Here is a 15,632-nt window from a genome sequence, read left to right as displayed (position 1 = left end):
CCGACTTCAGCTCAGGTCACGATCTCGCGGTCCGTGAGTTCGAGCCCCGCGTCGGGCTCTGGGCTGATGGCTCAGAGCCTGGAGCCTGTTTCTGATTCTGTGTCTCCCTCTCTCTCTGACCCTCCCCCGTTCATGCTCTGTCTCTCTCTGTCTCAAAAATAAATAAACTTAAAAAAAATTAAAAAAATAAAAAAATTAAAAAAAAGAAAATACAACACAACAATGTGCATCAAATGCAAGTAAGAAACACACAGAAGGAGAAATGGCTCTGTGTATGAAAAGGTGCACAGCCTCACCAAAAATTAGAGGAATTAATTTAAAACAACAACAGAGTATCATTTTCACCCGACTGGCAAACAATTCAAAGATTGGTAATATACGGTGTTGGTGAGGATGCGGGGAAATGAAGGCTCCAAATGCTTCTGGTCAGAACTTAAACTTACGGAGTGTCCGGAGACTTACATGTGGCTTACGCATCTCACTGAATCAAGGCTATATTCTGGCAGACGCAGAAAACAGAGCCATGCCGCCTTCACTGGATATCCTGCTACGTCTCTTACTTTTACATTTAAGTTGAATAGCCATCTGTAACTTAAATTTGCAGACTCTTGAACAACCACTAGGTCAAAGAAGAAATCAAAAGGAAACTTAAAGATTATCACGGGCGCCTGGGTGGCTCAGTCAGTGGAGCCTCCGACTTTGGCTCAGGTCATGGTCTCGTGGTCTGTGAGTTCGAGCCCCGCGTCGGGCTCTGTGCTGACAGCTCAGAGCCTGGAGCCTGCTTCGGATTCTGTCTCCCTGTCTCTTTGCTTGCTCTCTCTCTCTCTCTAAAAAATAAATAAACATTAAAAAATTAAAAAAAAAAGAAATAAAAAAGATAATGGCCTATTATGAACAATTACATGTATCTAAACTGGATAGCCCAGAAATGGATAAATTGCTTGAAACATACAACTTACCGAGAGTGAATCAACAAAAAATAGACACGGGGCGCCTGGGTGGTTCAGTCCCTTATGCATCCGACTCTGGGTTTCAGCTCAGGTCATGATCTCCCAGTTCGTGGGATCCAGCCCCGTATCGGGCTCTGTGCTGACAACACGGAGCCTCCTTGGGATTCTCTCTCTCCCTCTCTCTCTGTCCCTGCTCTGTTCACACCTTTTCTCTCAAAATAAATAAACTTATAGGCGGGAGAAAAAACATTTAAAACCTCCAAACACAGAAAAGCCAAGGAGCCAAGATGGCAGAACAGCATGGAGGCTTTTCGTATGTCTTGCGTCGATGAAATACAGCCAGACCAACACTGAACCATCCTACACACCTAGAAAACCGACTGGAAGATTAACACAACAGTCTGCACAACCTGAACCACAGAATTCAGCAGGTATGCAACACGAAGAGCTGAACTTGGGGAGCGAGAAGCCCCGAAAGGTAGGGAACCCGTTTTGTGGGCAGAGAGAGGACGGAGACTGGGGAGGGGGGGGAGCATCCGGGAAAAGCACCCCTCCCCAAAAGCAGCTGGAGAGAAAGCGGAAAATTGGAAAGAAAAGCCCAAGACCCTCGTGGTTTCACGGTTGAATTCTACCAAATATTCAAAGAAATACCAAACCATCTCAAACTCTTCCAAGAAATAGAAGGCAAGGGAACACTTCCAAACTCATTTTATGAGGCCAGCATCACGCAGATACCAAAGTCAGGCAAAGACACCACAAGAACACTACAGGCCAGTGTCTCTGATGCACACAGATGTCAAAGTCCTCCATAAAATACTAGCAAACTGAATTCAACAACTCTTCAAAAATAGGGGACCCCAAGACCAAGTGGGATTGATCCCTGGGGATGCAAGGTAGGTCGAACATGTGAAAATCAATCAGTGTGAGACACCGTATTCACAGAGCGAAAGATAAAAGACACAGGATCATCTCAAGGGGTTGGGGGGGGAGCACTGGGCAAAGTTGGACCTTGTTAAGCCATTGTTTATAACAGCAACTAACAGCAATACACTTGACCCATACAAGTTCTTCTGTAACAACCATTTTGAAACATATTTAATACAATTCGCCCCTGTGATTCCACTTATAGGCAACCTAAGACATACATGGGATGGAATACAACGTAGACAAAAAGTGGTTTCTTCCCATCCAGAGCTTGATTGTGCACCCAGCACTATGCTGTTCTGCCTGGCGGGATAACATTTTTTAAGACATTGACCTAGATCTTTTTTTTTTTTTTTTTTTTCTCCTGATATTTTCCTCCTCTCCTTTTTAAGCAGTTAATTGTCTCAGAGGGAGGATGGGACCTGACCAAAAACACAGAAATGCCTAATTGTTTTCCAGCAACCTAAAGCCAGCAGGAGATCCTGCCAGACGCCTCGAAGGCAAACATCAAGATGCACGAGGGCGGGGGGCAGGGGGGAGGGGAAGCTGGGCTCACCCAGGCAAGGAGTCTGTGAATCCCAGACAGCCCTGCATCTTCCCCAAGGCCCCTGGGAGGGCAGGGGGAGCCCAAAGAGGGATGGGTAGTGGAGCGGAAGATTCCCGTGCGAGGTACAGAGGAAGCAACCAAAAGGGCTCCCAGACAGGCGGGGTGCACGCGCAGGAGAGGATGCCTTAGCAGCTGCCTGTAGGCGCCGACCTGGCCCTGGGCCACCTGATGCCATAGATGCAACCAGGCACGTGCCCATATACCAGGGCAAACAGGTGACTCGAGAAACAGGCAGCCCTCGAGGAGGGGGAAAGAGGGTAAACCCCAAACGAAGACCGTGCTGGGCTCTAGGAATAAAGAGAGAAGTGTCCCCTTTTGCGAAGCGTCCCGTCCTTACTGGCGCTCTTGTCATCCTGCTGTGGGCCTGTTTCTTTGGGGGAGCTCCCGGTGAGAACCCCTATTGGCTGAGAGGCTGGTGGGGGTGGGGGTGCCGTCGTGTTCCCCCTCATCCCCGCCCGCCCCCCCCCCCCCCTCCAGCGGTCAGCGCCAAGGGCGCTGGGGAGCCGGAAAAGGTGCGGCGTCAGGCGGCCAGCAGGGGGCACCAGAGGACCGGCAGTGCCGCGGGGAGGGCTCGCCCACTGGGGGGCGCCGCCCTTCCCTGGAGGGACCCCCCCCCCCCCCCCCCCCCCCCCCCCCCCCGTCCCCAGACCCGGAGGGGCCGAGTCCAATGCAGGCGCCGGCGGGGAGCAGAGGGAACCGTGTCCCGCAGCAACGACTCGAGGTCGCCGCCGTCACCCCCCCACCCCCACCCCACCCCGGACTCCTCGGCGCCCGCCTCCCCACCCCCCAGTGGGCCTCCTTGGTCCCCAGGCTCCCCGCCTATCCCCACGCGCATCCCTCCCTCGCCCACCACTTGGTTCTCAAGCTCGGGCCTCCTCCCACCCTCCTGCAGGCCCCCACCCCTGCCTCCTTTTCTTCTGGGCCATTTGTCCCAGCTCCAGTCCCTCCCTCACCCCCCCCCCCACTCTCTCTCTCTCTCTCTCTCTCTCACACACACACCCCTGAACCCCCAAGGACACCCCTCTACCAAAACCCCCTCTTGGGCCATGGCCACCCAGACCCTCCCTCCCAGGCCTGGACACCAGCATCTATTCAGTCCTAACTTCGTCCCCAAGCTCCTGGGGGGGAAATGCAGGAGCAGGGGGGCGGGATTCCAGCAAGACTGGGGTCAGGGGGGACAAGGGTCAGAGAGCAAAGCCTGAGTTCCAGTGGGTGGTCCACAGAACCAGGAGATCTGTTGCTAGGTAACCAGATCTCCCTTCACTTCCCAATACATCATCCTGAGCTGCCCACCGCAGGTGTCCAGCGGTCTTTCCCGGGTCTCGGACACCCACCCTCCGGGGGACCCTGACAAGCAGGAGGAAGGGAGAAGCAAGAGCCCAGTTACCGCCCCCCCCCCCCACCCGAGCCACCCCCAGCCACTGGTTCACTGCGAGGATCCGGCCGCCTGGCCCATCGGGTCACCACCAGCATGAGCCTGGGCATCATGGAGGAGGACGAGCTGGCCGAGTACTTCCGGCTACAGTATGGGGAGAGGCTACTACAGCTGCTGCAGTGAGTGCTCCCCACACCTCCCACGCCCCAACTCCCAGCCTGTCCCCTCCACTTCCCACAACCCTGCGCCCCTCCCCCCCCCCCCCCCCCCCCCAGTCCTCATCGCCCTGCCCCAGCGTGCTTCCCAGGCGCCAACACAGCCCTGTCCCCTCTCAACACACCGTCCCTTTCACTCCCGTGGGGGACAGGACCCCCTTCCCCCTCCGTGTCCACGGGTTACCGCCAGCCCCGGCCCGCCCCAGGCGCTCGGAACCCACCGGCCTGTCTTGCCCCTGTCTTGGGCAGGAAGTTCCCCAACATTGAGGAGCAGTCGGAGTCCCCATCCATCCGGCTCCTGGAGAAGAAGAAAGAGGCCAAGATCATGCACACTGCTATGGAGCAGAAGAAGGAGGTGGGGGACTGGAGGCGCGGAGGGCAGGAAGGGCCCAGGGGCTCAGAGCCCCGGGACAGTCCTCCTCTGTGTGGGCGGCCAGAGCTGGGAGTCCTGGTGAAGCTTCTGTGTTCCCAGGGAGGAGAGAGGAAGGACCTGAGCCTCGAGGGGAGCAGTGTCCTGGGCGGGCAGGCCTGGGGACAGGGGCGCCCCGGAGGGAGGGGCGGGGCGGGGGGAGGGGCCCTCCTGACCTCTCTGCCCTCCCAAACCCCCAAGACGTTTCGGCGCCGGATGGAAACCCTGAATCTGCGTTGGGAGGAGCTGGGTACCAAGGAGGCCCAGCTGAAGGCTCACATCCAGAAGTTCGAGCAGTTCATCCAGGTGTGAGGGGCCGGGGGGGAACCCACCCTCACAAACTGGCCTCCTCCTCCTCCTCCTTGCTCTTGCCCACTGGTCACCCCGGTTAAATGTCTCTTTGAGGCTCAGCGACGCCTGGGGCTTCTCCCTGCGCGTCCTCAATACTGTTCGTAATTTGTTGTTTCCCTGGTACACACAGTGTCTCCAGTGAACGAATGAATGAATGAATGGATGGATGGGTGGATGATGACGAATAAACGAGTGTGCCGCGGTCAGGGTGAGGCACATGGGGATACAAAGGGGAACCAGGTAGAATTTTATTCCTCGCCACTCAGCCAGCCCTCCGTCCTTGTACTGAAAAGACCAGGCAGGGGTTGGTTGAAGGACCAGGCCCAGGCATCACAACCCAATTCCTCTCCATCCGTCCTCAGAGGAGGATTTAACCATCCGGATTTGTCCAGACCAGCTCCAGCCAGCACTGATGGGGCCCTGAGGGGCCTGGCCCAGCTCCCAGGGGTGATCCCACGGGGGACCCCTGCTCTTAAGCATTTCCAGTCTTGCTCTGTGCGTAATCCACGTGGGAAAGATGCTGGCGGCCTGCGTGTATCCTCCAGGGGTCCAGTCCTTCCCACTGGCCAGAGAAAAGCTAGTGGTGTGTGGTTGGGGCGGCAGGAGATTTGGGGGTGAGAGGTCCTCCAAATGGCTTCCAGAGGCTCCACAGTGTGGGAATCCTAAAAAAAAAAAAATTGTTACAAATATGGACCCCTGGGTGTCTGTTTGCTTGCAACCCCGGGGGGACGAGGGGGATCCTGGGCAGCTCAGTTGGTTAACTTTGGCTCAGCTCATGATCTCGTGGTTCGTGAGTTCGAGCCCCGCGTCGGGCTCTGGGCTGACAGCTCCGAGCCTGGAGCCTGCTTCCGATTCTGTGTCTCCCTCTCTCTCTCTCTGCCCCTCCCCCGCTTGTGCTCTCTCTGTCTCAAAACGAAATGAACATTAAAAAAATATGAAAATAAAATAAAAAGCTCCCCAGGGGATTGTGATACGCAGCTGGACTTGAGAGCCGCTGGTTTAGGGGACCCTTGATCCTCTGGGGGGCCCCCGGGGCACAGGGTAAATGTCACGCGTGCCTTCACCTGCTTCCACTTTCCATCCGTGTGGAATCCCGGGAGCCCCCGAGGAGGGAAAGGAGCCACACGGGGGCACTGGGAGGGGTGGGTGTGGCCCTTGATCTCTGCGGAGGGGGTGGGGGGGAGACTTTGCGGGATGAAGGAGAAGGGGGTTCAGCCCGATGGCCAGAGCTGAGCCTCATGTCTGTCTTTCAGGGCACCACCTCCTGGGCCTCAGTGTGAGCTATGGGAGCGCGGCCTGGCCCCGCCTGCCTCCTACCCCAGCCCCCTAGGCTTGGACCCCCAGCGTTTCCAAGAGAGGGGCGAGGGCCTCGCCGGGGGAAGGGCAGCACCAGGGTGTGACAGGTGCCACCTCCCCTCTTCCCGTTTCCCGCCCCCCCGCCCAGGAGAACGACCAGAAACGGATCCGCGCCCTGAAGAAAGCCAACAAGGAGCGCGAGCTGAAGAGGCAGCGGGTGCGCGAGCTGGCCAAGGTCAAGCAGGAGATGGGGGCCCTGCGGCTGCAGCACCAGCGGCTGAGCACCAGGATGCAGGAGTTCTCCGTCTTCAACAAGTACCTGGAGAAGGTGGTGGAGCACTCGGAGGTGAGGGGGGGCGGGAGCGGCTGGGGAGGGGTGTGTGTGTGTGTGTGTGTGTGTGTGTGTGTGTCTGTGATAAGCTTTGCCTGCGGTGGGATGTGGCCTGAGCCCAACCCTCCCTGCCCTCGCCCCCGGGTGCGTTTTGTAGACCAGAGAGGCAGTGGAGAGGAGGGGGAGAAGGTAGCAGATGCCGAACCCAGCACAGAGCTACAGAGGCCACTACCCGCCTGCACGGGGCTCCCCGACCTCCTCCTCGAACAGGGGCTCCCCTCCTGTCTCCTACTTTCCTCCTGCCTCTGGGCCTTCCTCCTCAGCCTCCTCCCGGGCTCCTCTGCCCAGCCCCTTCCTTCAGTGGTCCTCCACTTTTCTCCCTGGGCATCCCCCCCCCCCAAGACCTCCCATGGATGCCTCCCAGGCCGCTGGTCTCCCCACGCCCCCCTGGTGACAGCAGCGGGCAGGGCCCCCTCCCCAGAGGGAGCCAGTCCTGAAGAGTGTCCTCCGCGGGGGTTGTGGATCCGGGTCCTGAGGGCAGAGCCGGGACGCAAAGGATGCTCCGCTTTTTAAAGTTCCAGCAGCTTCCATGTAGAACTAATTTATCTGTGCGTGAGGCCCAGATCTGTGTTATGCCCTCCATTCTAAGGTGGATCCGTCGTGTAGTAAATGGTTCAGTTCATCCCCGGGGGGGGGGGGGGGGGCAGGTAGTGAGGGAAGACCACATATCAAAGCAGCAGATAAATGATAAGATAGGACTCATCCTCACCCCTCCCCTCCCCCCTCCCTGCAGCCATCAATCTGCAGATCTGACCTATCCTGCCTCCGAAATATTTCTGGAATCTGGCCCCTGTCCCTTCCCCATCCAGACCCCCAAGGTACCTCAATCCCTCATCCGGAGGAGTTCAACACAGCCTTATTCCTGGTCACCAGCCTGTCCCTCTTTCTACAGCCAGCGTGACCCCCCCGCCCCTCTTTCTTTCTCTCTTTTTCCTTCTTCCGTTCTTCTTTCCTTCTTCCGTTATGTCTTCCAAAATATTCTAAGCATACTGAAAAGTACAGAGAAATATATCACAGCACCCAAGTAGGCGTCACAGCTTTGTCAAATCTTAGTATTTCCCTCCAGTTCTGTTTCCTTAAATAAAACCCTGTCTTTAATTGAAAGCCCTTGGGAGCACCCCCCCCCCCCTTCCAAGCCCCATCCTTCTTCCCCTCTTTGTGGAGGTAACCAGTATCCTGATTTTTAAACTGCTCATTCTCATGCCTGCTTTTATTATTTTGGTGACGTATTACGTATCCAAAGATCCAGGGGGCTCAGTTGGTCGAGCGTCCGACTTCAGCTCATGATCTCACAGTTGGAGCCGCAAGTCAGGCTCTGTGCTGATGGCTCTGAGTCTGGAGCCTGTTTCCGATTCTGTGTCTGCCTCTCTCTCTCTCTGCCCTTCCCCTGCTCTCTCTCTCTCTCTCTCTCCCTCAAAAATAAACATTTAGGGGCGCCTGGGTGGCTTGGTCGGTTAAGCGTCCGACTTCAGCTCAGGTCATGATCTCACGGTCCGTGAGTTCGAGCCCCGCGTCGGGCTCTGTGCTGACAGCTCGGAGCCTGGAGCCTGCTTCTGATTCTGTGTCTCCCTCTCTCTCTGCTCCTCCCCTGTTCATGCTCTGTCTCTCTCTCTCTCAAAAATAAATAAACATTAAAAAAAATTTTTTTAATACATAAATAAACATTTAAAAAATGTAAAAATAAATTAAAAATTAAAAACACTAATCTTTTTAATTATGGAAAATTTCAAACGTATACAAAAATAGTCTACTGAATGCCCGTTACTCACCACATAAATCCAACAATTATCAGCTCATCCTATCATCCCCCATACCTTCTTCCCACCTCCGCCATTTTGAAGCAAATGATATTTTTTTTAGCCTCTAAGTGTTTCAATATGTGACTCTCCAAGATAAGGAAAATGCCATTGTCACACCTCGTAAAAATGTGACAGTAACTCCTTAATATTAAATATCCAGTCAACATTGAAATTTCCCCAACTGTGGCACACGTGCTTTTTGTACAATTGATTCAATTTGTTCCAATCATGGTCCAAACAAGGTCCCGACATGGCATTTGGTTGGGATGTTTTTCAAGTGTCACATACATGATTCTGCTGATCAAAAGAATCCAAACAGGGGCACCTGGGTGGCTCAGTCAGTTGAGCGTCCGAGTTTGGCTCAGGTCATGATCTGGCGGTCTGTGAGTTCAGCCCCGCGTCGGGCTCTGTGCTGACAGCTCAGAGCCTGGAGACTGCTTCGGATTCTGTGTCTCCCTCTCTCTCTGACCCTCCCTCAGTCACGCTCTGTCTCTCTCACTTTTTCAAAAATAAATAAATATTTTAAAAAGTTTTTTTAAAAAGCCGAACGGAAAAGAGAACATACGTATGATCCTGCTGATATATTTAAAAACAGGCACAAGTGAATCCTTGGTGATAGAATCCACAATTCTGGTTTCTCTGATAGTGGGCGGGCAGCTACTGAACATAAGGGGGTGGAAGATCCTTCTAGAGCTGGAAATGTTCTGTCTTCCCTTCTTCACGTATTAGTGAGAAAACTACCACCGGGAGAAAGATATCATAGACGGGCTCTTCCGTTCATCAGCTACCTTTGATGACCTCGTGAGTCCTAAGGGAAAGGCTTGTTAAGTGCCGGACTCTATATTCCCATTTTCACGTTAATGAACGGATTCTCTGGCAGCTTCCAAAAGTGACCTGTAATGTTGTTGGTATCGTTATGAATTTGTGGGTTGTTGACACATCTGGTGTGCTGTGATCCTTTGCGCTCACTCTGGCTGATGTTTCAATGTCCTGTCCTTACTTGTTTATTTTTTAAGTTTATTTGTTTATTGGGGGGAGGGGCAGAGAGAGAGATAGAGAGAGAGAGAATCCCAAGCAGGCTCCACACTGTCACCACAGAGCCCGACGTGGGCGGGGCTTGAACCCACGAACCTCGAGATCACGACCTGAGCCGAAATCCAGAGTGGAACGCTTAACCGACTGAGCCACCCAGGTGCCCCCGGAGTGTCCCATCCTTGAACAGCGGGAGCCTCTGCAGGTGGGCACCCCAGTCCCTTTGACATCAGCACTGAGTACCCTTGGGAGCTCCGTTCAACTTAACTGTCATGTGCTCTTGGGTCGTGGACTCGGTGAACTTCCGGAAATGCAGACGTAACGTTCTCTCTCTGCTTCTTAGAATCCTTGAATGGAGGAAGTCCACTCTCCTCTTCTGGGTTCACGGGGCATTTCTTTTTTTTTTTACTTCCTGCAGGTGGACCTCTCCGTCCCCATCTTGAACCCAGGCTATTGGTCCTAAACCTGCCACACACCCCCGCCCCACCCCTATCATCGTTGGGCTGGCTGTCCTCGCCTTCCCCCACCTGCCCCCGCCTGGCCAGCTATGTTCATACCTCTGGCCTCACTTTGGCCACCCCAGGAAACCTTTGCTGGCTGTCCCCACCTCCTCTAATGCCGGGTTGGGTGGTCCCTCCCCCCCAGGGGCATGCTGATGGAAAGGCCCACAGGGCACTTCCCGGAACGCCAGTCTGTCACTGGGAATGTCACGAGATGGAGAAGGCGCTCAGGGCGTGTCCCCTGGGCAGCCGGAAGGCCCACTCTGATAAACCCCTGGGGAGGTGAGTTGGCATCCTGGATCGGGTGCCCACGCCACCTTCTACGGAGAGAGGGCCACAGGGCTTCTGTTCTGCCGCCCGTGGTCTGCAGGGTCGGGTCAGAATGTCACGGCCCGGCACCGTGCTGGAGGGGACAGCCGAGCCAGGCAGGCCACCCGCCCCACCGGTGCCCTCTCCAGCCCCCAGCTGGAGGCGGACCTCAGCAAGTGTGAACAAATACCAGAGAGCCTTGGGCTGAAGATACTACCCTACAGTCTTTGGCCGGCCCCATCCTCCAGTCCTAGATAGGGCTTATCACTCGGAGTTGTAACTCTTTCCCTGTCTGTCTGTCCTCACTCTGTACCACCCCGAGTTTCAGGCTTCCTAAGAGCAGGGTCTGCCTTTCTTATCTCCTGCTCTGGGCCTAGTGCTTAGCATCCGGCCTGGCTTACAAATGGTTCTGGGTACATTCTTGTTGGATATGGTCATTACTGCCTTGGGAGACATCTCAAAATGCATTTCCCCGCCCCCCCCCCCAAGCCCCAACCACCAGGTCCTCTAGAATCCAGCTGGGGGAACTTTGTGGAAAATTCGGGTGCCAGGGACCCCCTCAGACCCCCTCGTGTTTATTAAAACGAACGTCTTGGTGGAAGGGAGCCTGGGTGGCTCAGCCTGTTAAGCCTCCGACTCCTGATTTCGGCTCAGGTCGAGATCTCACGGTTCGTGAGTTCGAGCCCCACGTCAGGCTCTGTGCTGACAGTGTGGAGGCCGGTTGGTATTCTCTCTCTCTCTCTCTCTCCCTCTCTCTCTCTGCCCCTCCCCTGCTCGCACTCTGTCTCTCTCTATCCCTCTCTCTCAAAAACAAAATAAACATTAAAAAAATGTAAAGCTCCCAGTGATTGCCACGTGCTGACCGAGGACCCTAGCGCCCGACTGCACGTGCCCCCGACACCTGTCCCATGGCCCATACCAACCCAGGAGGGCCAGCGGGGGGACTCCTCACAGCCTCTGCCCTTTGACCTTGGCCGAGGGTCTCCCCACTAGGCTGAGGCATCCAGCCAGGGACCTGGCAGGCGGGCCTGGGGGGCGGCCGTGCCGTGACGGGAGCCCCCTCTGCAGTTCGAGGAGATCCACGAGGTGATTTCACGCTACAAGACGCTGATAAGCATGCACCACGACCTCATGCAGTTGGCGCAGGAGGGCCAGGAGAAGATCGAGCGTGCCAAGGCACGGCTGGCACGCTACATGGAGGAGAAGGACGACGAGATCCTGCAGCACAACAACGAACTGGCGCGCCTGCAGATGCGCTTTGACCGAGCCCGCAGCGACGTCATCGTCTGGGTGAGCGCGGGGGTGGGGGCTTCTGGGTGAGCAAGGGACACACACACACACGCCTGCTCATGCCCCGGCCCCGTCGCCTCCCCAGGAATCTCGCTGGGCACACATCCAGAACACGGCTGCCAAGAAGACCCTCTTGCTTGGCACCATCAAGATGGCGGCACTGAACCTCTTCCAGATCATGAGCAAGCAGCTGAAGGAGACCGCCGCCGTGTCCCTGGAGGACACCCACAAACAGCTGGACATGGTAAGAGGGGGTGCAGGTGCCCTGGCCAGCTGCCTCGACTGAGCTAAGATGGCTGTCCATTGGTCCAGTGGAAGAATGAACCCCACAGAGCAGTGGTTCTCAAATTTAACAGGATCAGAGTCACCAGGTCAGGGGGGGGTAACTACTGGTCACCGCCTCCAGAGTCTCTTACTCGGTGGGTCCGAAATGAGAACCCAGGGATTTTCATTTTTCAACAGGTTCCCAGGTGATGGTGCTGGTCTGGCTTCCACGCTTTGAGAACCACGGCATTAGCGCTGAGACCCTTTTGGCCCCGGTGAACGCGGGCCCCAACGGGGACCCACGATTGAATTCATCGCTGGTGCAAAAACAGTCTTCTTAGATTCTAGAGACGTGCTGAAAGCTCCGTGCCTGGGGCCCACGCTTTGGGAAAAGAGGAAATTGGGGGTGGGGGGAATCAGCAAGTCTAGGAAAGTCTGTCTTATTAGGGGCACCCTGAGATTTTTCTCTTTGAAGTAACTAAAAGGAAATTGGAAAGGAAATAACTTTCTCACTATGCTTCAAAGCCGTGTGATGCTGTGTCCATGTGCCACCCCAAATCGTCTCCCTTACGTAAATTTTTTTTTTAATTTTTTTTTTAACGTTTATTTATTTTTGAGACAGAGAGAGACAGAGTATGAACAGGAGAGTGATAGAGAGAGAGGGAGACACAGAATCGGAAGCAGGCTCCAGGCTCTGAGTTGTCAACACAGAGCCCGACGCGGGGCTCGAACTCACGGACCGTGAGACTGTGACCTGAGCCGAAGTCGGACGCTTAACCGACTGAGCCACCCAGGCGCCCCACGTAAATTTTTTTTTAACGTGTATTTATTTTTGAGAGAGAGAGACAGAGCGTGAGCCGGGGAGGGGCAGAGAGAGAGGGAGACACAGGATCCGAAGCGGGCTCCGGGCTCTGAGCCATCAGCACAGAGCCCGATGCGGGGCCCGAACCCACGAACCGCGAGATCAGGACCTGAGCCGAAGTTGGACGCTTCACCGACTGAGCCACCCAGGCGCCCCAGAATCATCTCACTCCCCACCAAAGGCACAGATATCCCGCACTTTGGGGAGCTCTGTACCAGAAGACGGGTTAGCCATACTTCCTGTCAGATGCACAGAACCATGACTAATTATTTGTTCCTTTGGCAAAAGCCTTGAGTGCTGCTGTCAAATAACAGAAAGCTCCTGAAGACCGGACTCTGTGTGTGTTTAGTCGTTTGCTGTATCTTGGTGTCTAAAACAGTGCCTGGAACACAGTAGGCGCTCAATAAGCGTTTGGTGATTGAATATCAAATCCAAGCCGACAAAAGCAATGGGCCAGAAGGCATCTCCCCTATTTAACAACAACAACAAAGTAAAACCCGTGAAATTTAAAGATTCCACCCCGCTGACCAGCCAGGAGGAGGGATTTCCTCAACCCGGAGAATCAGCCTGCAGCTCAGAGCACATAGAACAGAATTATCGACAGTTCAAAGACTTTGAAGGCAGTTTGTAAGAAAGCTTGCTCCCGAAGCCACAATTCTCAAATTTTCTGCGAGCAGGAGGCTTGTGCACCCTTCACATTTGTTGAAGACCCTCAAAGAGCTTTTGTTTGTATGGGTTATAGCTGCTGATATTTACCGTAGGAGACATTCAAACAGAAAAATTAAAAATCCTTAATTCCTTGTTCAAGGACAACAAGAAGCATGTTAACGTAAATGGCGTTCCTGACGCAAAGCACATTTCCAAAAGAACGCTCTGTGGGACAAGGAACATTTCTGCAAATCCACTTAATGTCTGGCTTCCTGGAGGACAGGTGGGTTCTCCCTTCGGCTTCAGCATTCGTCTTGTTGTGACAGCCTATGTCACGGAAACATCCTGCTCTGGTAAAAGCCACTGTTCGCTCGTGAGTGAATAAGAGAGACAAAGACAAATGATGTCTTAGTGTTATTGAAAAAGGAGCTCAGAGGGGCGCCTGGGTGGCGCAGTCGGTTGAGCGTCCGACTTCAGCCAGGTCACGATCTCGCGGTCCAGGAGTTCGAGCCCCGCGTCAGGCTCTGGGCTGATGGCTCAGAGCCTGGAGCCTGTTTCCGATTCTGTGTCTCCCTCTCTCTCTGCCCCTCCCCCGTTCATGCTCTGTCTCTCTCTGTCCCAAAAATAAATAAACGTTGAAAAAAAAAAAATTAAAAAAAAAAAAAAAAGGAGCTTAGGGGCGCCTGGGTGGCTCAGTCGGTTAAGCATCCGACTTCGGCTCAGGTCATGATCTCGCAGTCCATGAGTTCGAGCCCCACGTCGGGCTCTGTGCTGACCGCTTAGAGCCTGGAGCCTGTTTCCGATTCTGTGTCTCCCTCTCTCTCTGCCCCTCCCCCGTTCATGCTCTGTCTCTCTCTGTCTCAAAAATAAATAAACGTTAAAAAAAAAAAAAAGTAAAGGGTCTTGACACACAGGACTTTGCTGGGGCTCTGCCCCAGCCTCTCCAAGCAGATAACATTTCCAAAGTTTACTTGACCACAGAACCCTCTTGGGGGGCGGAGTGTGATCGCTTATTCTAAGAACATAGTTGGAGGAGTGCTGCACTTGTCTTCTCCGTGATCTTGGGGAAGTTTCTTTCCTTCAGTGACTCTGTTTCCTCTTTTGCAAAACAGGAATTGTATCTGCAATAGTAACCGTATGGGGGCGGGGAACGGGGCTGTTGAGAGTTTTGGACGGTCCGCGTGGTCCCATCCCCAGGAACATCCTTGAAAAGGAGACATTTAATTTGATTTTATTTTTAACGTTTATTTATTCTTGAGGGAGAGACAGAGAGAGGGGGAGGGGCAGAGAGAGAGGGAGGCACAGAATGCGAAGCAGGCTCCAGGCTCCGAGCTGTCAGCACAGAGCCCGATGCAGGGCTTGAACCCACAAACCATGAGATCATGACCGGAGCCGAAGTTGGACGCTTAACCGACTGAGCCACCCAGGCGCCCCGAAAAGGAGAGACTTTAGAACTGAGATCGTAGAGGCCATCTAGGCCAACCTGTTCTCCCCCTTCCCTTCTTAAATGAAGAAGCTGAGTGCCAGAAAGATGAACCGATTTCCCCAGGGCCGCGTGAGGAGGCCAGGTGCCCACGTAGCACGCTGACTGCGTGTTCCTTGAAACAGAAGCTTGCGAATAGAACTCAAGCTTCCGTTGATGACTCAAGATGATCATAAGGGGCGTCAGTTCTGGGTTCCGAGCAAACGCCCACCGTGAAGGCTGTTCACTTGTGGAGAGCTGTCTCCCCCCATGCTGCTGGCCCCTGCCTGCCGGAGGCTTCTAGTACCAGGGTCTGCTCTGGCATCCCCTCGCCCCTCCCCTCCCCAGACAGTCAGCTGGACTTCGTACTTTCACGGTGTGTGCCTCCAGGAGTTCCCTGTTTGTGCCTTCTAGTCTGCCAAGCCTGAAGCTTCAACTAGAATAATTGTCAAATAAGGGAAAGTGGCCCCGAGAAATCAGTCACAGGGAGACAGTGACTCCTTACAAGCTCTGCCCGGCCATGCTCTGTTTGGGGGTGGGGTGGCCTGCTGCTGGCTGGGCTGAGCCCCGGTCCCCTTGCCTTGTTAGATCCAACAGTTTATCCAGGATCTGTCAGACATCTGGACAGAGGTGAGGAGGAAGGAACAACAGCAAGTCCGGGTTTAAGGAGCAGCGGTGGTTCCAGAATGTTCTGAGACAGAGACGGAGAGAGAATAAGGCCCTGGTGAGCTTGTGGCCCACCCAGTCAGCTCCGTCTAGCCCTCTGGGACCCCAATGCCTTCCTGCTGGCGAGCACCCCGCCATTTACCCCTTAAGGCCTCAGTCCCTCCCATCCCTGAAAACATTAAATCCTATCAGACATTTGTTCCTAAGTTCTGTCTCTTTTTGGTTTATTCAGGGGGGAAGAGGGTCCACCGAGGGGAGAAAGACACCCCCTCTTGAAGCTGG

At 54.5% G+C, this 15,632-nt stretch overlaps 1 protein-coding gene across 2 annotated transcripts; it reads left to right on the top strand.

Moving 5' to 3' along the window:
- Window positions 1–3,686: 3,686 nt before the first annotated feature.
- On the top strand, window positions 3,687–15,556 carry CCDC42 (coiled-coil domain containing 42). Of its 2 annotated transcripts, none has more exons than XM_086685987.1 (7): window positions 3,687–4,035; window positions 4,321–4,426; window positions 4,682–4,786; window positions 6,276–6,473; window positions 11,227–11,448; window positions 11,534–11,692; window positions 15,273–15,556. In XM_086685987.1, the coding sequence occupies exons 1-7, from the start codon at window positions 3,953–3,955 to the stop codon at window positions 15,348–15,350; spliced, it is 951 nt and encodes a 316-aa protein (XP_086542113.1). In that variant the 5' UTR covers window positions 3,687–3,952; the 3' UTR covers window positions 15,351–15,556. The 2 variants fall into 2 exon arrangements, with proteins under 2 accessions (XP_086542113.1, XP_086542114.1); XM_086685988.1 differs by lacking the exon at window positions 15,273–15,556 and adding an exon at window positions 11,911–12,302.
- The last annotated feature ends 76 nt before the right edge of the window (window positions 15,557–15,632 follow it).

This window comes from Puma concolor, chromosome E1 (assembly GCF_028749965.1).
Source record: "Puma concolor isolate L17-30 chromosome E1, mPumCon1.1.hap2, whole genome shotgun sequence".
Classification (NCBI taxonomy): Eukaryota; Metazoa; Chordata; class Mammalia; order Carnivora; family Felidae; genus Puma; species Puma concolor.
This window is presented reverse-complemented; position numbering and strand designations above follow the sequence as displayed.